Source organism: Ylistrum balloti, unplaced genomic scaffold (assembly GCF_031769215.1).
Source record: "Ylistrum balloti isolate Yb309-2 unplaced genomic scaffold, AGI_CSIRO_Ybal_v1 Utg371512, whole genome shotgun sequence".
In the NCBI taxonomy this organism is placed as follows: domain Eukaryota; kingdom Metazoa; phylum Mollusca; class Bivalvia; order Pectinida; family Pectinidae; genus Ylistrum; species Ylistrum balloti.
In genome coordinates this window covers 5,734-28,647 of record NW_026782781.1, presented here as the reverse complement: position 1 = coordinate 28,647, position 22,914 = coordinate 5,734, and the positions used below count along the sequence as shown (strand labels likewise).

The 22,914-nt window shown below is 37.5% G+C and overlaps 2 protein-coding genes across 2 annotated transcripts in view; one reads left to right on the top strand and one right to left on the bottom strand.

The window, feature by feature from the left end:
• The window catches only part of LOC132562787 (uncharacterized), a 28,321-nt gene extending 23,599 nt beyond the window's left edge, over window positions 1-4,722 (bottom strand). The window contains exons 1-5 of the mRNA XM_060227556.1: window positions 4,671-4,722; window positions 3,674-3,783; window positions 2,581-2,700; window positions 1,853-2,077; window positions 1,072-1,215 (exon numbers count right to left, since the gene is read on the bottom strand). Of these exons, the coding sequence (XP_060083539.1) occupies window positions 1,072-1,215; window positions 1,853-2,077; window positions 2,581-2,700; window positions 3,674-3,783; window positions 4,671-4,722 (651 nt within the window). The remainder of the gene's footprint in view (window positions 1-1,071; window positions 1,216-1,852; window positions 2,078-2,580; window positions 2,701-3,673; window positions 3,784-4,670) is intronic.
• A 187-nt stretch (window positions 4,723-4,909) lies between these two features.
• Window positions 4,910-20,200, top strand: LOC132562786 (tetraspanin-14-like; the record flags this gene model as incomplete). Its single annotated transcript, XM_060227555.1, has 3 exons — window positions 4,910-5,050; window positions 17,624-17,809; window positions 20,126-20,200. Coding segments are annotated over exons 1-3 (402 nt in total), but the record flags the coding sequence as incomplete, so codon positions are not given.
• Window positions 20,201-22,914: the final 2,714 nt, after the last annotated feature.

The window sequence follows — 22,914 nt, the reverse complement described above, 5'->3', positions numbered from 1 at the left end:
GTTTATTAATGGTCCCCGTGAACATGAACGTGTTTATTAAAGGTCCCCGTGAACATGAACGTGTTTATTAAATGTCCCCGTGAACATGAACGTGTTTATTAATGGTCCCCGTGAACATGAACGTGTTTATTAAAGGTCCCCGTGAACATGAACGTGTTTATTAAAGGTCCCCGTGAACATGAACGTGTTTATTAAAGGTCCCCGTGAATAGGAACGTGTTTATTAAAGGTCCCCGTGAACATGAACGTGTTTATTAAAGGTCCCCGTGAACATGAACGTGTTTATTAAAGGTCCCCGTGAACATGAACGTGTTTATTAAAGGTCCCCGTGAACATGAACGTGTTTATTAAAGGTCCCCGTGAACATGAACGTGTTTATTAAAGGTCCCGTGAGTAGGAACGTGTTTATTAAAGGTCCCCGTGAACATGAACGTGTTTATTAAAGGTCTCCGTGAATATGAACGTGTTTATTAAAGGTTCCCGTGAACATGAACGTGTTTATCAATGTCCCCGTGAACATGACGTGTTTATTAAAGGTCCCCGTGAACATGAACGTGTTTATTAAAGGTCCACGTGAACATGAACGTGTTTATTAAAGGTCCCGTGAATAGGAACGTGTTTATTAAAGGTCCCCGTGAACATGAACGTGTTTATTAATGGTCCCCGTGAACATGAACGTGTTTATTAAAGGTCCCCGTGAACATGAACGTGTTTATTAAATGTCCCCGTGAACATGACGTGTTTATTAAAGGTCCCCGTGAACATGAACGTGTTTATTAAAGGTCCCCGTGAACATGAACGTGTTTATTAAAGGTCCCGTGAATAGGAACGTGTTTATTAAAGGTCCCCGTGAACATGAACGTGTTTATTAATGGTCCCCGTGAACATGAACGTGTTTATTAAAGGTCCCCGTGAACATGAACGTGTTTATTAAATGTCCCCGTGAACATGAACGTGTTTATTAATGGTCCCCGTAAACATGAACGTGTTTATTAAAGGTCCCCGTGAACATGAACGTGTTTATTAAAGGTCCCCGTGAACGTTTATATATATATGTCTGAGAAATACTTACAAAAGACGACAGTTCGGCAGGAAGAGCGGCACAGATTTGCATGATAGTCTTGTTGATTGCTGCCTCGGTTTGATTGGTTGCTATGGAAGCGTCCAAGACTTGAATCAGGAATTCACAAATCTCACATGTTTCATTACTGGCAAGCTGTACATGGGAATAAGAAATTAGGAAGTCAGAATGTGCGTATCATTTCCATGATGCAAATCATTCTTTGAAGATTTTTTTTTATTATTTCAAATCATCCTTTATCTTATTTCATTTGATGATATCCGTATCAATATCACTGTTAGTATAACTGTATTTATGTGTTCAGAATTGATATGTGTTCCTATGTACCTGTATATCAAGTATTTAAGTATAAAGTTGGAGGTGAATACCTTGTGCTCCTATGTACCTGTATATCACGTATTTAAGCATAAAGTTTGCTGTGAATACCTTGTGCTCCTGTGTACCTGTATATCAGGTATTTAAGTATAAAGTTTGCTGTGAATACCTTGTGCTCCTGTGTACCTGTATATCAGGTATTTAAGTATAAAGTTTGCTGTGAATACCTTGTGTTCCTGTGTACCTGTATCAGGTATTTCAGTATAAAGTTTGAGGTGAATACCTTGTGTTCCTGTGTACCTGTATATCATGTGTTTATGTATAAAGTTTGCTGTGAATGCCTTGTGCTCCTGTGTACCTGTATATCAGGTATTTAAGTATAAAGTTTGCTGTGAATACCTTGTGTTCCTGTGTACCTGTATATCATGTGTTTATGTATAAAGTTTGCTGTAAATACCTTTTGTTTGATGTTGACTGGTTTTCCTTTCCTGCCACTGTACGGATGTGGAAACTGTGGAATCACGTTATCAATAACATTTTCTGGAATATATTCTGTCTCTGAGTCCAGTGGTATTTCATTGCTTAATACATTTTCATTGCCAAATACTTTTGGGGTTTCGTTACTAATAACCTCCTCCGTTTTAGAACACACCTTCAGTTCCACACATGCGGACTTTGGATCCTGAAAATCATATTTCAATCAGCTGTGTTTCAATATCAGTAACGCTATCCTATTGCGACCATTTAGCATCATTATTTCCCACAACAAATTTAACTTAATGCATTCAATCATGACAGATATAAATACTTATCAAAGAACCAGCAGTAGAAAGATTGAATGATACTAAATAGATCCTAGTAATAGTAGTAGGGTTTAATGAAACAACTTGTGATTTCTAGTATAAACTATATGTCATATTCTCCACTTTTCGTTGTAATATTAACACACTTTTCTTTGTCAATATTTTTTCTACTTTATTATGATGTTTTGTTCAACAAACATGTGTTCTAATTAAGAACTCTGAATTTTTTCCAGCTAATTTAGAAGCGGTACCGTAATTAAATTCGACATTTCAGCTGTGTGGCTTCCGTGACCGATTGGCTGTTAGGTTGAACACGTAAATAGACATAGTGCAATAATCATAGTCTAATACAGTTGAATATGATCCAGATCGTCACACTTACAATCGCGCCGGAGATTTTGCTAAACAGTGCTGGGAGATACTGGTGAACCATGGACGTGCACACGTCCCGGTCAGCGGCTAGGCGGTTACAGATATCATCCAATTTATCTTCCACTTGTGACTGAAAAAAATAACGTTTTTTTTAGGCAATCTTTGTGTGGACATCTTGTCTTCATTATGATATTTCCTCGGTCATTGTACCATCTACCACTATTTAATATCAATGGCACCAATATCACACTTCACATTGCACTGGTACGTTTTAATGGCCACCAATATCTACATACCAATGGCACCAACAACATACTTTACATTGTCTAAACTAAAACACATGTTGATTATTTTTTGTGATTTAGATGAGGGTGTGTTTGTGAACTTCAATATAATTCGCAAAAATGATTCGCAGTATTACTTTGTCATAAGATCAATGCCAGACGCTTGGGCTATCAACATTAATGCTTACAGCTAATCGCTGTTCAGACGCGGATCCAGGATAACGAGTAAGAGGAGTGAACATTTCTGTTAACTAAAAGATAATTTTCTTCATATTGTACGGAGCCCGTTAACTGACATGCTCCATACTTATTTTATTTCGTTTTTTCGAAATATTAATTCGTTTTTTCGAAATATTATTTCGTTTTTTCGAAATAATAATTCGTTTTTTCGAAATAATCATTCGTTTTATCGAAATGATATTTTATTTCGTTTTTTCGAAATAATAATTCGTTTTTTCGAAATAATAATTCGTTTAAACGAAATATTATTTCGAAAAAACGAAATAAAATAAGTATGGAGCATGTCAGTTAACGGGCTCCGTAAATATTGTGCCTGACACCTCCCTTTATTTTCCAGATTTTTGTGTGTGTTATGTTGACATCTTTTATACATTGTATAATCGTTCTAGCTTCCAGTTTGACAAACAATCACGGATTGCATTATAAATATAAGACGACAGACCAATCCAACTAAAACTAACTTGAACCATTAAGCCTTACGCTAACCGTTAGTACTAGACGTGATAAAGATAGACAAAAATATATTTTGTCGTTCCGTTCCGTGCCAACTGGCACAGTATATGTGGGTACATTATTCACCTCAGTTGCATTTTCTCCAACTAGAGATTTCAGATCTTCCACCATCGACTCACAAATGTTACACAGGATGTCATCCTGACCTTCAGTCACGGGTAGTAAAGATGGGGCACCTGTCACGGAATAAATACTCCTTTAATCATATGATACAAAAGTCAGACTATTATTTTATAACATACAATATAGAACATTGATGTAGAATATTGATGAAGAACATAAAACAATATACCAGTTTACTGATCGACTATACGGTTGGAATAAAACTTATCTTACAGTGTAAAAAAGAAATAAAAAAGTGATAATTAATTTGAATTAAACAGTACAGTGATCATACCTTGTGTACACACAAGGTTGATTTTTTTATATTATGAACACGTCTCTGTAATGACGTTTGTTGTGTGTGCTACTTTTAAAAAGTCACTTCCTACAAAAAGAATTGTGATTAATAGAAGTTTTTTTTTAAAGAGATGGCTTCATTGGTTTAAATATTTTCGCCAACTCCACCCCCTCTTCCCTCCTTAATAAAAGTCGCGTGATTTAGCGCAGTGGTAACTCACATTTGCCTTTTACCTTGACGAACGGAGCACGTGCACATGAAAAGGAATATAGTTATCTGCCTGACCACATTGGTTTCCTAGGATACTCCTGTTTCTTTCTACTTATAAACCCCTTGTGCACTTTAACCCTGGTCAACCAGAGTGGTTTACATAAGGTTATTTCTCAATTGTTATAAAATAGATAAAGTTAGAATAAGTTTGAAAAATTTAAATAAAATAAAAATACGGAGTGATGGAATAATAAATGCAGAATGATAATTACAATGATATGGAAAATGTCCCGTTTAAGTTTCCTACCCCAGGCCGACTTGACAAACGTAAAGGCAAGAATATGATCATTGACCATTGATATCACCTATCTCGTTCATCGGGTGTGCAATCGTTACTTATAGAAGCGTGTTTCATTGACAAGTCAACATAAATAAAATAGTTTACATACTTACTTTGTACATAACCAATAACTAAAAACACACATATCAATAAATCCCTATTCATTTTGAATCGTTAGTAAATAAATCACATCCAAAGGGAAAAATCACAATTCATACACGAGGACCATCACCTCAAGAAAGCAAACACACTTTGAACGACAGATAAAATCACATGTAAGTCATGTGATTTGATGACCCCACGTGAACTTTGTAGTAGTCACGTGACAGCGTACGAAATACGACTGAGCGCGATGGCGGACGACAAAAACAACCACAAGCTGGTGGATGATGATGACTATGGCCACCGACAGTATGTTCCACGACCTTTGTGTGAACAAACAACGTTTAGTTGTAACAAATTACTACTCTTCTTGTATCAACTGCTCTACCTGGTAAGTAAGCATGTTTTTTTATTGATGATAGTGTTGACGAAAGAGTGACTGCAGTGACCATTGGTGACTTGCAGACTTGCAGCTGCAACTGACAGCAACTAAGGGTAGCCAGTTAGTGTTGGGTCTCCCACGTACATGTATTGTACATATATGCGTAGTTACTTAAATAATTCCAACAAGATAAGTTTCATATGACATTTTGTTTTCTTTTATCTCACCAGGTAATATATCAATTCAAGATGACAATTCTCTAAGACTAAAGTCCCCTAGGGCTCTATCAAATGAACCGGGACGTATAAACATCATCTTAATGACACAGACCATACTAGTAGTTAACGATGTAAAAATCAGAAGTGCACTGACTTGCTCTTTTACACTTTAGTCACAAGTACGGCAAGTAACAAGGAGAGACACCATTATTTTACAGCCAGGAACATTCCAGATCCAACTGTAACAGATTAAATATACTTAGAAATTTATTGAGATTGATGTTGTAATAGTTACTGTCAACAGGGACGTATATCTGTATTATACGTCCCTGCTGTTAATGACAAACCTGTGTACAAATTCTTCATTGTGCATGAATAATTGTTCATCCAAAAATTTGAAATTATTGGGGTTTCTGGTGTTATTGATTTGTCTTTATTGGTCCCCCACCCCTCCCACCCCCAGCATCAGTTGGATGGAAGCAATCAGTCATATGTGGATGATTTTATGTAGAGAGTTTTAGAAATCTAATTCTGTAGGCAGCTTCAAACATGCAGTCAAGGACAGGTCACTAGACACCATCAATTATCAATGTCTTGAATAGAAAATGTTGTGTTTCTAATTCAGGCCACTAATTTTGATTATATTATTGTATTATTAAAGCTATAGTCACCTAAGTAGTTGCTGTATAAGGATACATGCATGTCTATGATGTAGGAAGAATAAGTTCTACTGGTCAGTTTCAGTTATAATTGACTATCAATTAATTATCTATTATAAATAGATTAAGATTTTAGTCATTCATGTGGAAGATAATTGTCTCCTGTTAAATAGCACAATGCCAGACTAAAATCAAACATTTTACCATGAAAAAAAATATTGTTATGTTATAATGACCTTGAAGTTTAATATCAAATACAAATGTGTTTCACATATGTATAGCAGAATTAATCTCTTGGAAAATATCATCATTTCTATAGTTTTAGATTGTACTGTGCATGTGTTGAATGTCTGTTTCTCCTGCCAAAATCAGTTTACAAAATCTAATCAGTTGTGAAGGTGTTTGTTACATAACCAAGATTGTACCAAAACAACCACATTTTTCTGACTTACATTCTTGGATGTATTAGAAGATGAAATTTGTGACATCAGACTTCAGATGTATGGAATAGCATTCTAATGGGTGAATGTAGAATTAAAGTAATGTGTGAACATATACTGTAACATCCAAATACATGACACACTTTTTTTATCCAATGTATGTGTGGTAGAGTGATTCAATAAATGTTAAAGTATGTAACATGTTACCAATCTGATTATAAAACTGATAATTAAAACCTGCATATAGAAATAAGTATTTACATCATTTGTAAGTACTTGGTATAGAAGCCATGATGGTGGCAGCAGAAAAGAATACAAGACTGAGTATTTGAACAAGTACAGTTACCTGTTGTGTTTAAATTCAGGTAAATGCAGTTTTTGACATTTAATCAATTCCTTCTGATAGCTACAGAATAGTTGCTCATAGTAACATGTTTAATTATGATGTATAGGAGGTGATTTTTAAGCAAGGAGTGTTATTCATTATGCAAGACTGCATCTCTAATGAAAAACATCATTGCCTATATAATGGAGCACATTCTATTGTCTATTGTACATTATTTTAACAAAGTTAAAGGCACTGTGGCAGCCTTTTACACAACAGCCAAGGACAGATTTAAAAGGATATTTGACCCGGGCTGTTGACAACCAACATTTGTCCTTATTCATGTGTATATTGAATTTTCTGCTTCACTTGTATCGGCCTCCGTTTGTTCACTGGTATTCCTTTACTAACAAAAAATCAAAAGAAAACAATCAGATATTTTCCATGACCAAAAGATGTTTGTTTTAATATAACTGTCTGCATGAAATTTTTCATATGATTGCCATCAAACAAAGTGTGGTGTGCCATTAGGTTGATCCTGTAGACAGGGAGCTGATGTTGACAATAGACCAGTATCCAGTGCAGTTGTATTGATTATAAGATATTGCCACTGTTAGAATTGGCCTTACTCTCTGATTTACTACATTTCACTAGTAACAAGAGACAGAGACTTAATGCAGGTTATGTGATGTAATTTTCAAGCTTAAAAAGTTAATGTTCGTCACCATGTCAGCGAAAATGATCCACTCTGACATGCAAATCACCGTTAAAAACAACAGAATTGTTGCAGCAGGAAGTCGTTTTCTCTTTATCTGCATAATTACAGAAGCATCAGTGTATAAAATGGACATGATATCCACAGATGTTAGTCCATCTCTGCTGTAGGATAATGATACCCCAGACACACAGTCATTGGGCCAGGCTAACAAGCTTTAAAACCCTGCATCAAATAGCATTGATGACTTTACAGGGACAATATGTTCAAGTCTTGTTAACTTAATTATGGACAAAATATTCAAACTTAGTCATAGATGAGCTTTGATAAATTTCCAGCCTCAGTAAGTTCAGGTCTTCTTGGATTTATTATAGATATATATAATTAAAATTTTAAGACAATTGTGATATGTTGGAAGTGTAACAATGCTTTGTTTTCCTGTTACTATAATCACTGTATGGATCCTTGTGGTGTCTGTCAAAAATGTTCATACAGAATAAAATGTATGTGTTGATACAGAATAAAATGTATGTGTTACAGAATAAAATGTATGTGTTGATACAGAAGAAAATGTATGATTTGATACAGAATAAAATGTATGTGTTGATACAGAATAAAATGTATGATTTGATACAGAATAAAATGTATGTATTGATACAGAATAAAATGTATGATTTGATACAGAATAAAATGTATGTGTTGATACAGAATAAAATGTATGATTTGATACAGAATAAAATGTATGATTTGATACAGAATAAAATGTATGTGTTGATACAGAAGAAAATGTATGATTTGATATAGAATAAAATGTATGATTTGATACAGAATAAAATGTATGATTTGGTACAGAATAAAATGTATGATTTGATATAGAATACAATGTATGATTTGGTACAGAAATAAATGTATGATTTGGTACAGAATAAAATGTATGATTTGATACAGAATAAAATGTATGATTTGGTACAGAAATAAATGTATGATTTGATACAGAATAAAATGTATGAACCAATACAGAATAGTAACTTAATGTACAGATATTTTCAATATTAGGAAATCACCACAGAAATCTTAATTAATTGATTTCAGGTCAATTAGTCAATATTTCTAGCTTTCAAACTTTAGATGCTGTGTGGTACAATGTTTAGTGTAAATCTGTGAGATGTTTTGTTGGTTTAGGCTAATGTGGGATTTATGTCTCTATGACTATGTAGTCCTGTACTATAGGGAAATGGAGATTTTAATTCTCAGTTTGAACCCAATATACTGCCATTCTTTGATTCCATACATTATCACATCTAATCAATAGACCAATAATAATGTTAAGTAGATCTATGGAGCCTTACAGTCATTATGACTGTGTGTGATGAAGATTCTACAGCCAGTTATAGTTAATGTATAATGGAGATTCTACAGCCAGCTATTAACCATGTATGATGTATATTCTTCAGTCAAAATGACTGTGCATGATGAAGATTCTACAGCCAGCAATAAACCATATATCATGAAGATTTTACAGCCAGTTATAAACCATGTATAAAGAAAATTTTACAGCCAGTTATAAACCATGTATAAAGAAGATTTTACAGCCAGTTATAAACCATGTAGAATGAAGATTTTACAGCCAGTTATAAACAATGTATAAAGATTTTACAGCCAGTTATAAACAATGTATAAAGATTTTACAGCCAGTTATAAACCATGTATGATGTATATTCTTTAGTCAAAATAACTGTGCATGATGAAGATTCTAAAGCCAGTAATAAACCATATATCATGAAGATTTTACAGCCAGTCATAAACAATGTATAAAGAAAATTTTACAGCCAGTTATAAACCATGTATAAAGAAGATTTTACAGCCAGTTATAAACCATGTATAAAGAAGATTTTACAGCCAGTTATAAACAATGTATAAAGAAGATTTTACAGCCAGTCATAAACAATGTATAAAGAAGATTTTACAGCCAGTTATAAACTATGTATAAAGAAGATTTTACATGTACCAGTTATAAACAATGTATAAAGAAGATTTTACAGCCAGTTATAAACAATGTATAAAGAAGATTTTACAGCCAGTTATAAACAATGTATAAAGAAGATTTTACAGCCAGTTATAAACCATGTATAAAGAAGATTTTACAGCCAGTTATAACCCATGTATTAAGATGATTTTATAACCATTATACACTGGATGACATACATGTACCTCAGAGTGTACTCTGTATTACCATACATGTACCTCAGAGTGTAATCTGTATTACCATACATGTACCTCAGTGTAATCTGTATTACCATACATGTACCTCAGTGTAATCTGTATTACCATACATGTACCTCAGTGTAATCTGTATTACCATACATGTACCTCACAGTGTAATCTGTATTACCATACATGTACCTCAGTGTAATCTGTATTACCATACATGTACCTCAGTGTAATCTGTATTACCATACATGTACCTCATAGTGTAATCTGTATTACCATACATGTACCTCACAGTGTAATCTGTATTACCATACATGTACTCACAGTGTAATCTGTATAACCATACATGTACCTCAGAGTGTAATCTGTATTACCATACATGTACCTCACAGTGTACTCTGTATTACCATACATGTACCTCACAGTGTAATCTGTATTACCATACATGTACCTCAGAGTGTACTCTGTATTACCATACATGTACCTCAGTGTAATCTGTATAACCATACATGTACCTCAGAGTGTAATCTGTATTACCATACATGTACCTCAGAGTGTACTCTGTATTACCATACATGTATCTGTGAGTGAACTGTGTATGACAATGTTCCTCAGTGTAATCTGTATGGCAAAGTTTCTCACAGTATGACCATGTATGTCAATAATTCTCAACATGTAGCTAGTTATTCATGACAGTTTCTCACGGTGTAACTGTGTATGACAATGTTTTACAATTGTGTCATTGTGTACATGACAATATTTCTCAGAGTGTAACACTGTATATCAATATTTTTCACAGTGTGACTAAGAATACATGATTATGTGTCTAAGAGTGTTTCATTAAGACATAAAACCTCTAGTTAAATATATGAATGTATACTTATATAGAATCACATTACATACGTTAAAATTCTGTTTATGTTTACAGGTGATTTATTTTAGCTGTAAAAATATATATTGGCTAGAATCAGAAGTGGGACAGATGGTATATTTAAGTGAAGTTTTGTAGATGTGAATACTTACAGGTTATACAAGTGAGGGTTTTGTGGTGTGTATACATGTGTTTTCCTCATGGTGCAGGAATCCCTACAACAGATGTTTATGAGGCGTACAGAAGGCCTTACAGGGAATGTTACCATCTGTTATAGAGTTTAAGATTGAATGTTGTGCTGGAAGATTTCCTGTTGTGCATTACATTGCTACTGGTGACTGCTTAAGTGAAGGTAACTTGAAGGTTACCAAATCTCGTGAACCAGGATTTATGTAATTACGTTATTATGATTATATGATATTCGGATGTACATTATAATCTGGGCTGAAAAAACAACAAAGTGGTGAAAATTTTAGCTCACATGCCTGGTGGGCAAGTTTGAGTTAATGTTTTAGTTGTCATCCATTCCATCCAACTGTCCTACCAACATCATTTATAGCTCGCCTGGCCCAAAGACTAAGTGAGCTATTGGCATACCGCTGCATCTGTTGTCTGGTCATTCATTTGTCTATCCGTCTGTTAACTTTTTCTACTAATTGTTACTAGTCATGAACGTCTTTGCCGATGTAAGTTCTTAAAAATCCTTCTTCCCTATACAGATATTGTCCAAGTTTGGTCTGAAGCAAATTTTACGTTTGACCACAAGGCTGGGACCTGATAGGGAAATTATTTCAATAATTATTTGTTATATTTGAAATTCTTTGTTCAATGGCTGACATTACTTACATTAGCCAGGTGAGCAGGTCCCTTGGGCCTCATGTTTCTCTTTAAATAACTTCTCAAAGGTTTGTCAATGACCCACTATCAAGATCTAAGAGTCACACTTGTTAGGTAACATGACACAAAGTCTAATGGTAACCTTTGTGAACACCTTTGTGCAGGGTCTTGCATTTCTAAACTTTTAAGATTTTGGACTTCTTCTCAAAAACTCCTGAACTGATTTCATTGAAATTTTGCCGAAAGAGTCTCTGGCCTAAGATGAACCAAAATAGTGAATTATACAGTCCCCAACCCACAGGGGCACGGCTAAAATTGATTCATATTTCAAAAATCTTCTAAACACCCAGATATGATAGAATCAAATGCTGTTCATAGATGGAAGCATCTTAAGGTGTGAATTTCATGTCTGAAGGGTCTCACATTTCTCTGTCGGTAAAGGGTAAAGTTTACTATAGTTTATATAGGAAAAATAAATTTTTGAGCATAATTAGTTTAATTGTCATTTGAAATAACAAAACAACATTAATTTTGTTGTTGATTTTTCATGTTTCTTACATTTCCATTTACGTTTCTGTGTTATCCTGATCACTACAATTGATTTCCAATGTCCAGCTTGACCACTTTTTTGGTAAAGGAAACCTCGCTCAAATTTAGCACTGATAAGGTTATGTAATAGTTTTGAAAATGAGGCAGTTCATTTTGAGAACATGAACACATGATGGTGTGCTAAAATGACAGCAATAGTAGTGACACAGTAAGTGAAATCCCACTTTTCAGCACCAGATTTTCTTTTGGTTGTGGCAAATGTTATTTGATAACTCTGACTCACCTCAGACTTATGAAATAACTTCAATTATATTAATCACCGACAATGTCGTGACCAGTTCAGGCAAGAAGCCATTGTTGTTTACAGACGCAGTGTTTTGTGCTTGTTATTTATCATATATGATGCAAACATTTACGTATCCAGACTGTTGATCAGCAAATGAGGATTTCTTTTTTATGATTATTAATTAACCTCGTTATGTGTATATATCAGCAGCAACTGTCATTGTTCATAAGGTGATACACTAGTTATGTATATATATTATATATATATGTGCAATAATGTAAGAAAAATCATTAAAAAAATAAGTGTTTTACCATAATATTGCTTTAATGCCATTGGGGATACCTGAAGAAGAGAACTTAGTGAGCATGTTTTACTAAAATTAAGTCTATGGATTATTAGGTGTGTCCAAATTAAACTGATAACTCAGGGGTATCCAACTTTAGTAAACAATTTAGATGTGTCCTAATTAAGCAGATAACTGTGTCAGAGAATTTTTATTTCCTTTAATGAAGAAGATGTGTAGTAGATGTAGGTATAGACTATCCTACCCAAACATGGTCGACTCGAACCAGTAGTCTCACATTCTCTGAAAAAGTTAAATCAGATTTATTGAATGGATGTGTCAGAGATCATTCAAATAACCATGTGACACTTGAATTACTACACATGGTTGTTAAATTCTGTATTCGATAAAGACAAGATACAAGATACCTTTGATGATGTCACCATTGTGGTGATATTCTCTTTGATACCTTATCACTGCATGTGATTCAGTGTAGCTGGCCTGTGCAGGCCGGTACAGCATTAGACTGAGCACATATTTACTGTAATAGGGATGAGCACTTCTGATATGTATCAAAGTTCGTACTAGTTATCTTCTGTAATCAGTGAAGTCGACGTACCTGATGATACCTGTTAGCCTTGTTATCTGACCAGTAGATGGCACTGCAGCTTGTGATGGTAGATATCAAGATTTAGCCCTTTAGTATCAAGACTGGTCAACAATATATTTAGGACAAGGAAAGTTGGATTATTATAATATAGTGGTGAAATACTTCACTTACCATTGTATGATTGATAAGTTCTCTGTGTATCAAAGTTGAACTCTTGTCTCTGTGTATATACTAATTTCTTCTCAGTGATATCACATAGCAGATTTTTCTTTGTTGTGACATAACTACTGTATTCATTTAAGGTAAGGGTTCAATCATATTGCTTATCTATAAACAAGCAACACACCTATCCCATAATCTTGTAGCAAGGTGTCACAGGCCCTGTACCTATACTGTATGTGTTCCAGCCCCTAATCCTGTAACAAGGTGTCCCAGGCCCTGTACCTATGGTGTATGTGTTCCAGCCCCTAATCTTGTATCAAGGTGTCCCAGGCCCTGTACCTATGGTGTATGTGTTCCAGCTCCTAATTTTGTAGCAAGGTGTCCCAGGCCCTGTATCTATACTGTATGTGTTCCAGCCCCTAATCTTGTATCAAGGTGTTCCAGGCCCTGTTACTATACTGTACCCATCCAAGCCCTAATCTTGCAGTAAAGTAACCTAGCCCTACAGTAAAGCTGGCATACATAAAAATTATGTTACAGTGATAGTAGCATCTTAAAGATATTCTATAGTAAATAAGTATCAAACACAAATCAAATACCTTGTAATTTGTGACTTTTGCTATGTAATTTGGGTATGATCACAGCCTGGAGGCACTTCCTATGTAATATAGTAGACTAATAGGTTTCTGTATGATCAGAAAGAGGAAGTATCTACAAGGAAAGCGAACATTGTTTCCTCTATAACCAATTACTGGTATGAATATTTCAGGACCAGACATGCCAAGTCCTTGCTGTAGATTGGTTTAACAAGGAAAAATAGATCGGCCATATATCACTGTGTTACTGTTCTCATTAGTGTGTGTTTGTGGTTAATCTGTAGACAAGTTCATTCTGATAGCTGACCTTATAAGGATTCCATTGAAAGAATCGTACATTTTTATGATGAGGGACCCATGAAAGTGGTCACATTATTGTCATACGTATTCCCATCAAGTCCAGTCTATTGAATGCTGAAATACAACACGTCCCAAGCCATTGTCAAAGAAAACATGGAACACAACATGACCCAAGACAGTGTCATAGTAAACATTGAATACAACATGACCCAAGTCAGTGTCAAAGTAAACATTGGATACAACATGACCCAAGTCAGTGTCATAGTAAACATTGGATACAACACGTCCCAAGCCAGTGTCATAGTAAACATTGACTACAACATGACCCAAGTCAGTGTCATAGTAAACATTGGATACAACACGTCCCAAGTCAGTGTCATAGTAAACATTGAATACAACACGACCCAAGTCAGTGTCAAAGTAAACATTGGATACAACATGACCCAAGTCAGTGTCACAGTAAACATTGGATACAACACGTCTCAAGTCAGTGTCATAGTAAACATTGGATACAACACGACCCAAGCCAGTGTCATAGTAAACATTGGATACAACACGTCCCAAGTCAGTGTCATAGTAAACATTAAATACAACACGTCCCAAGTCAGTGTCATAGTAAACATTGACTACAACATGACCCAAGTCAGTGTCATAGTTAACATTAAATACAACACGTCCCAAGTCAGTGTCATAGTAAACATTAAATACAACACGTTCCAAGTCAGTGTCATAGTTAACATTAAATACAACACGTCCCAAGTCAGTGTCATAGTAAACATTGGATACAACATGACCCAAGTCAGTGTCATAGTAAACATTGGATACAACATGTCCCAAGCCAGTGTCATAGTAAACATTGACTACAACATGACCCAAGTCAGTGTCATAGTAAACATTGGATACAACACGTCCCAAGTCAGTGTCATAGTAAACATTGAATACAACACGACCCAAGTCAGTGTCAAAGTAAACATTGGATACAACATGACCCAAGTCAGTGTCACAGTAAACATTGGATACAACATGTCTCAAGTCAGTGTCATAGTAAACATTGGATACAACACGACCCAAGCCAGTGTCATAGTAAACATTGGATACAACACGTCCCAAGTCAGTGTCATAGTAAACATTAAATACAATACGTCCCAAGTCAGTGTCATAGTAAACATTGACTACAACATGACGCAAGTCAGTGTCATAGTTAACATTAAATACAACACGTCCCAAGTCAGTGTCATAGTAAACATTAAATACAACACGTTCCAAGTCAGTGTCATAGTAAACATTAAATACAACACGTCCCAAGTCAGTGTCATAGTAAACATTGGATACAACACGTCCCAAGTCAGTGTCATAGTAAACATTAAATACAACACGTTCCAAGTCAGTGTCATAGTAAGCATTGAATACAACACATCTCAAGTCAGTGTCATAGTTAACATTAAATACAACACGCCCCAAGTCAGTGTCATAGTAAACATTGTATACAACACGTCTCAAGTCAGTGTCATAGTTAACATTAAATACAACACATCCCAAGTCAGTGTCATAGTAAACATTGACTACAACATGACCCAAGTCAGTGTCATAGTAAACATTAAATACAACATGTCCCAAGTCAGTGTCATAGTAAACATTGAATACAACACGTCTCAAGTCAGTGTCATAGTTAACATTAAATACAACACGTCCCAAGTCAGTGTCATAGTAAACATTGACTACAACATGACCCAAGTCAGTGTCATAGTAAACATTAAATACAACATATCCCAAGTCAGTGTCATAGTAAACATTTGATACTACATGACCCAAGTCAGTGTCATAGCAAACATCGAATACAACACGACCAAAGTCAGTGATACAACACGACCCAGGCCATTGTTATAGCAAACATTGGATACAACATGACCAAAGTCAGTGATACAACACGACCCAAGTCAGTGTCATAGTTAACATTGCCTAGTAAACATATGGTAGAGCTTAACTTAAGGTCATGGTATACATTAGGGACAACATCGCTAAAGGTCAAATTCATGATTGAACATCAAGGTAATGGTATACATAAGTACAACATGGTTGAACATCAAGGTCAAAGATAGTTAAATGTCAAGGTCATGGTATACATAAGTACAAATAGGTTGAATGTCAAGGTCATGGTATACATAAGTAGAACATGGTTGAACATCAAGGTCATGGTATACATAAGTACAACATGGTTGAACATCAAGGTCATGGTATACATAAGAACAACATGGTTGAATATCAAGGTCATGGTATACATAAGTACAACATGGTTGAACATCAAGGTCAAAGATAGTTAAATGTCAAGGTCATGGTATACATAAGTACAACATGGTTGAATGTCAAGGTCATGGTATACATAAGTACAACATGGTTGAATGTCAAGGTCATGGTATACATAAGTACAACATGGTTGAACACCAAGGTTATGGTATACATAAGTACAACATGGATGAACATCAAGGTCATGGTATACATAAGTACAACATGGTTGAACTTCAAGGTCAAAGATAGTTAAATGTCAAGGTCATGGTATACATAAGTACAACATGGTTGAACTTCAACGTCATGGTATACATAAGTACAACATAATTGGATGTCAAGTCACGGTATATGTATGGTTGAACATTTACTTTTGCCAATGACTGTATTTACAAAATAAAACATTATCAAAGATCAAAATGGTATTGTATAAAGGGTAGCACCTAGAAGGTGACTGGAATGTGTGTGTTATATACAAAATACAAAAATACAGTTTTCCAGAAAAAAAAGTTGTGTTACATAATGAATTAGTATCTTATTTAATGAAAATAATGAGGTTGTGACCATTTACATTAGTGTATTGTTGTGTAATAACAAGTGTTTGAATTTGTTAACAAGATTAGTTATTTGTTAAATAAAGGCCTCAGTTGTTAAAAAAGTGATACATCATCCTGACAGTCAACTTTATTTAACATACATATATATGAGGGCTATCCTGACCTGCAGTACATGATTCAGGGTCAGAGACATAGATATTGACATATGTCATGTGATTGGTGATGTCCTTGATTACTATTTCCTTTATTAGAGAATGATAACCTACTTGAATGTGTGGGGATGTTTGCCTTGTAGCCAGAAGGTGACAAAAGTATGGTATACAATGCTGAATTTACAACAATGTTATCATTAGTGAATGTAAATGATAAAGCACATTATCCAGTCTATCATTTGCATTTTATTTATATAGTATACATTGCTGTGAAATTCTCAAGGTTCCTATAGGATTCATCAGTTTTATACAAATCCTTTTGAGAAGAAGTGTTAATCTTAACCACAAACAGCATTCGTAAGCTACAAAATTCAATAAAGTTAACCAAAGCTCTCTACAAATTTCAGTTGCCGATTGTGTTTAAGATAAACACGGTTTCAAATAAACTCAACACAGTGTTATAAAAAATTACCATAGTTACTGTTCCATATCTATGTTAAAGATGACTGCTTGCATTTGTTGTTACAGTTTGTTGGACTGGGACTATTTGTCTTGGGAGTATTTACAGAATTGGAACGGCAGAACCATCGACACCTCAACAATTCACTCTCTCTCCCTGTAGCCCTTGTCATGTTTGTTGGACTCTTTGTTGCCATCAATGCAGTTGGTGGTATCTATGGCACAGTGAAAGAGAATTCTCTCCTCCTGAAACTTGTGAGTATATCTGAGGGAATGTAGCAAGAAGTACCCTGTAACGAGCCCACATGATCCCTCCTCAGACTTACAGCTCTGTGGTGGCCTAAATACCCTGTGTTGAGCCCACATGATCCCTCCTCAGAATAACAGCTCTGTGTAGGCCTAAATACCCTGTGATGAACCCACATGATCCCTCTTCAGACTAACAGCTCTGTGGTGGCCTAAATACCCTGTAACGAGCCCACATAATCCCTCCTCAGACTAACAGCTCTGTTTTGGCCTAAATACCCTGTAATGAGCCCGCACGATCCCTCCTCAGACTAACAGCTCTGTGGTGGCCTAAATACCCTGTGTTGAGCCCGCACGATCCCTGCTCAGACTAACAGCTCTGTAGTGGCCTAAATACCCTGTGATGAGCCCGCACGATCCCTCCTCAGACTAACAGCTCTGTAGTGGCCTAAATACCCTGTGATGAGCCCGCACGATCCCTCCTCAGACTAACAGCTCTGTGGTGGCCTAATTACCCTGTAATAATTCTACATGATCCCTTCTCAGACTAACAGCTCTGTGGTGACCTAAATACCCTGTGATGAGCCCGCACGATCCCTTCTCAGACTAACAGCTCTGTAGTGGCCTAAATACCCTGTGATGAGCCCACATGATCCCTCCTCAGACTAACAGCTCTGTGGTGGCCTAAATACCCTGTGATGAGCCCACATGATCCCTCCTCAGACTAACAGCTCTGTGTAGGCCTAAATACCCTGTGATGAGCCCACATGATCCCTCCTCAGACTAACAGCTCTGTGGTGGCCTAAATACCCTGTAACGAGCCCACATAATCCCTCCTCAGACTAACAGCTCTGTTTTGGCCTAAATACCCTGTAATGAGCCCGCACGATCCCTCCTCAGACTAACAGCTCTGTAGTGGCCTAAATACCCTGTGATGAGCCCACATAATCCCTCCTCAGACTAACAGCTCTGTGTAGGCCTAAATACCCTGTGATGAGCCCACATAATCCCTCCTCAGACTAACAGCTCTGTAGTGGCCTAAATACCCTGTGATGAGCCCGCACGATCCCTCCTCAGACTAACAGCTCTGTGGTGGCCTAATTACCCTGTAATAATTCTACATGATGCCTCCTTAAACTAACAGCTCTGTGGTGGCCTAATTACCCTGTAATAATTCTACATAATCCCTCCTCAGACTAACAGCTCTGTAGTGGCCTAAATACCCTGTGATGAGCCTGCACGATCCCTCTTCAGACTAACAGCTCTGTGGTGGCCTAAATACCCTGTGTTGAGCCCGCACGATCCCTGCTCAGACTAACAGCTCTGTGGTGGCCTAAATACCCTGTAATAATTTTACATGATCCCTTCTCAGACTAACAGCTCTGGGGTGGCCTAAATACCCTGTGATGAGCCCACATGATCCCTCCTCAGACTAACAGCTCTGTGGTGGCCTAAATACCCTGTGTTGAGCCCGCACGATCCCTGCTCAGACTAACAGCTCTGTTTTGGCCTAAATACCCTGTAATGAGCCCGCATGATCCCTCCTCAGACTAACAGCTCTGTAGTGGCCTAAATACCCTATACTGAGCCTTCATGATCCCTCCTCAGTCTAACAGATCTGTAGTGGCCTAAATACCCTGTAATGAGCTGGCATAATCCCTCCTCAGACCTATATTCAAGGTCTCAGGTCAAATTTGTGAAAACATTCAAACAACTTCTTCTCATGAACTAAAAAGCCTAGAGGCATGATATTTGGCTGATATGTTCCTGAAATGAAGCCAGACAAAATTGTGAAAAGAAATTACTTTGATTAATATTCAAGGTCACATGGGTCAAATTTGTGAAAACATTCAAACAACTTCTTCTCATGAACTTAACAAAGCTTAGAGACATAATATATGGCTGGTATGTTCCTAGGATGATGCCTTACAAAGTTTTTGAAAAGAAATGACCCTGACTTAAATTCAAGGTCACAGGGGTCAAATTTATCAAAACCTTTAAACTACGTGTTCTCATGAATGAAAAGACCTAGAGGCATGAGAAGCCTGGCTAAGTTTATAAAAAGAAATGACCTTGACCTATGTTTTATAATTACAGGCAAAATTTTGTGGCTATAAAACAATAAAGAAAGTTTTATAATCTATTTAAAACTTGGTTTAAGAATTTAAAACAATGCATGGCCCTTCCTGACCTACAACAGTATTCTAATTTGGTTTGTAATTTTACTTAACAAGTTATCTATCATCATTGGTTGAAATGATAACATTTATTTTTCATTTCAAACTTTATCTAAACTTACATGATTTTGTTTTTTTTTTTTCCAAGTTCCTGTCCTTCACAGTGATAGCGTTTGTCGTACAAGTAGCGATTGGAGTTCTGGCCTACATCTATAAACGCAAGGTAAATACAGTGTACCTGTCCAACAGATTTATCGTAATGAGTTAACTCTGTAAAGAGATTATGGTGGTGTTTTAATAAGGCAATGAACAGTATCAGAGATGTTCTTGTGTTGATATTTGTCACTTGCTTCATTCCATTTCTAAACTTCATCAGTAATATTATTGTTATTGAACAATTATATGTATGATTCTACGTGATTTGTGAGTGCAAGAGTTAAAAATGTCACATGGTTTTCAGTACAGTGAGTTGAGGTTTTTTAATGTAAAACCAATTTTCATGATGTAATACTTACCATAACTTTAGTATGCAAATACAGTACCTACACCCATCTTTGTATCCCAACAACAAAAGATTCAAAAGAAAAACAATCCCGCCCTCCCTACGATCCATGAGCCATCACGGCAGGAACGCAGAGTGATCTCCCTTCCTCTAATAACCTTTATGGCGTAAACCCCACAGAGGGGCAGCCAGGCAGATAAGGAAGAGGGGAGGATAGGGTGGGACTCCATAAAGTTATGGTAAGTATTACATCATGAAAATTGGTTTTACATTAAAAAACCTCAATTTCATTTCAGTAATAATTACCATAACTTTAGTATGCGAATTCGTCTTACCGTAGTGGTGACTAGAAGCCAGGCAGCCCCTTCAGCACAACCAAAGTAGTAGGGAGGGAGAACAGAGTGCTAAAGTGAAGGAAGGGACCTCTCTGTGAAAGAGCAGGTGTACCCACATGCCGCCGTACGGAAAGACATGGCCCGGGGCTAACGAGGAGGCCCAGCCACTGACTATGCCACCACCAAAGGTCCCAATGAATACAGGCCTTCTGAGTGGGAAGCTAGGGATCACAGATAAAAATCTGTTAAGGTATCCCTGCCCTGCCAGAATACTGCAGACATGACCTCCTGAAAGGAGGACTCATTGAGAGAAGGGCCCACGATGAAGCAAGGGCCCTGACCTCGTGAGACCGCGCTTTCACTCTCGCCCGAGCCAGATCATCAAAATGCTCGTAAGCATACTAAATCACCTGGCAAACCCACCTGGAAACCGACTGGGAGGAGATATCTCGTTGCCCCTGTTTAATGGGCAAAACAGACGGGATCGAGAGCCCCGCCCCCCCCTGGTTTTATCAAGATAAAACCTAAGAGCCCGACAAGGACAAAGCAACCTATCTCGCTCCTCCGAGCTAGTCACAGCCAGGATCCTGATGGGATCGTGCGAGAACCCCGGAACCTGATTCTTCGCTAAAAACAACTCTATTCATAGCAAAGCCTCTGATTAGGGCAGAAAGAGAGGAGGACTAACCGATCTCCTTCCTGCCATAACAAGCAAGAACTCTGGCAATAGCTGTATGATAGCCAGCAATAGTGCCAGGTGGCAGATAGCGGTACCTAAACAGAGAGATTAGGAATTCCGCAATCAAATGCAGAGGCTTCGAATGAATAAGCTTCCTTGCCGACACACCAATCACAGAAGATCATCCAACGTGACTGGTAGACGGCAGAAGAGGAAGCCCTGATTGATTGCTCAATGCAATCTGACACCTCTTGAGAAAAGCCTGCCTTGGCGTGGCTTCCAGAGATAGCCTCAGCGCGTGAAGGTGGAGGATCTCTGGTCAAGAGTGTGTCGTTCTGGGCCAAGGCTGGCGAAGGAGATTCGGTCTGGTGGGGAGAGCCAAGGGCTCCTCCACCAGAAACGACAAGAGCTCCTGAAACCAAGCTTGCCTCGGCCACAGAGGGGCTCTCAGAAGTAAGGAGCAGTGATGCTCCCAGAACTTCTGTAGAACCCTGCCCACCAGGTTGAAGGGAGGGAATGCATATGCATACGTCCCTTCCTATTCCAGAGAAAGGGCGTCCACAGCCCACGCCTTACGGTCTGGGACCGGGGAGACGAAGGTTAGCAGCTGGTTGTTCAGGGAAGTGGCAAACAGGTCTATAATAGGTCTGTCCCACGCCTGACAATTCCCCTTGAAAATCAAGGGACACAGCTGCCATTCCGTCAACACCGGCTGGTGGCGCCTGGAGAGTGGCCACCAACACACTCAGCCTGCCAGAAAGATGCTTGACCGCTATGGTCAACTGCATGTCCTGGCAGAGAAGATGGATGTGGATGGAAAGGGCACACAGGACATGAGACCTGGTGGCCCCTGTCTCTCCAGATACGCGACAACTGTTGTCGGTAGCCACACTTTGGACTGCAGGATACCCCTAAAGGACTGCAGAGCCAAATGAACAGTCTCATCTCGAGTACACTGATGTGCTCTGAGAGTTATTCGCCAGACCACTCCCCCATCGAGGTAAGCTCACATTCCTGTCATGAACGCGTCCATGAACAGGATCATAGAGGGGATAGGCTTGGTCAGAGGTACCCCATGGAAAACGTTCTCCTGAATGGTCCACCAGCAAGAGAACTCCCTGACCGACTGGGTAAGCGGGATCCAGGCCTCCTGGATGACGGAACCCAGTCAGACAGGAGGAACATCTGGAGAGGTCCGATGTGAATCCTCCCTAGGGGGACCACATATGCCAAGGAGTTGAGATACCCCAGAAAACTGAGGAACCAATGTACCTGGACAAGCGACCAAGTGATGAAAGTCAGAGCCAGAGCCCTGACCTTCTCAAACTTCTCCAGAGGTGGAAGGGCTAAGCCCCGAACCATGTCAAAATGGTTCCCCAGGAAGAAGAAGTCCTAATATGAAGGAACCTCTGACTTCTCTC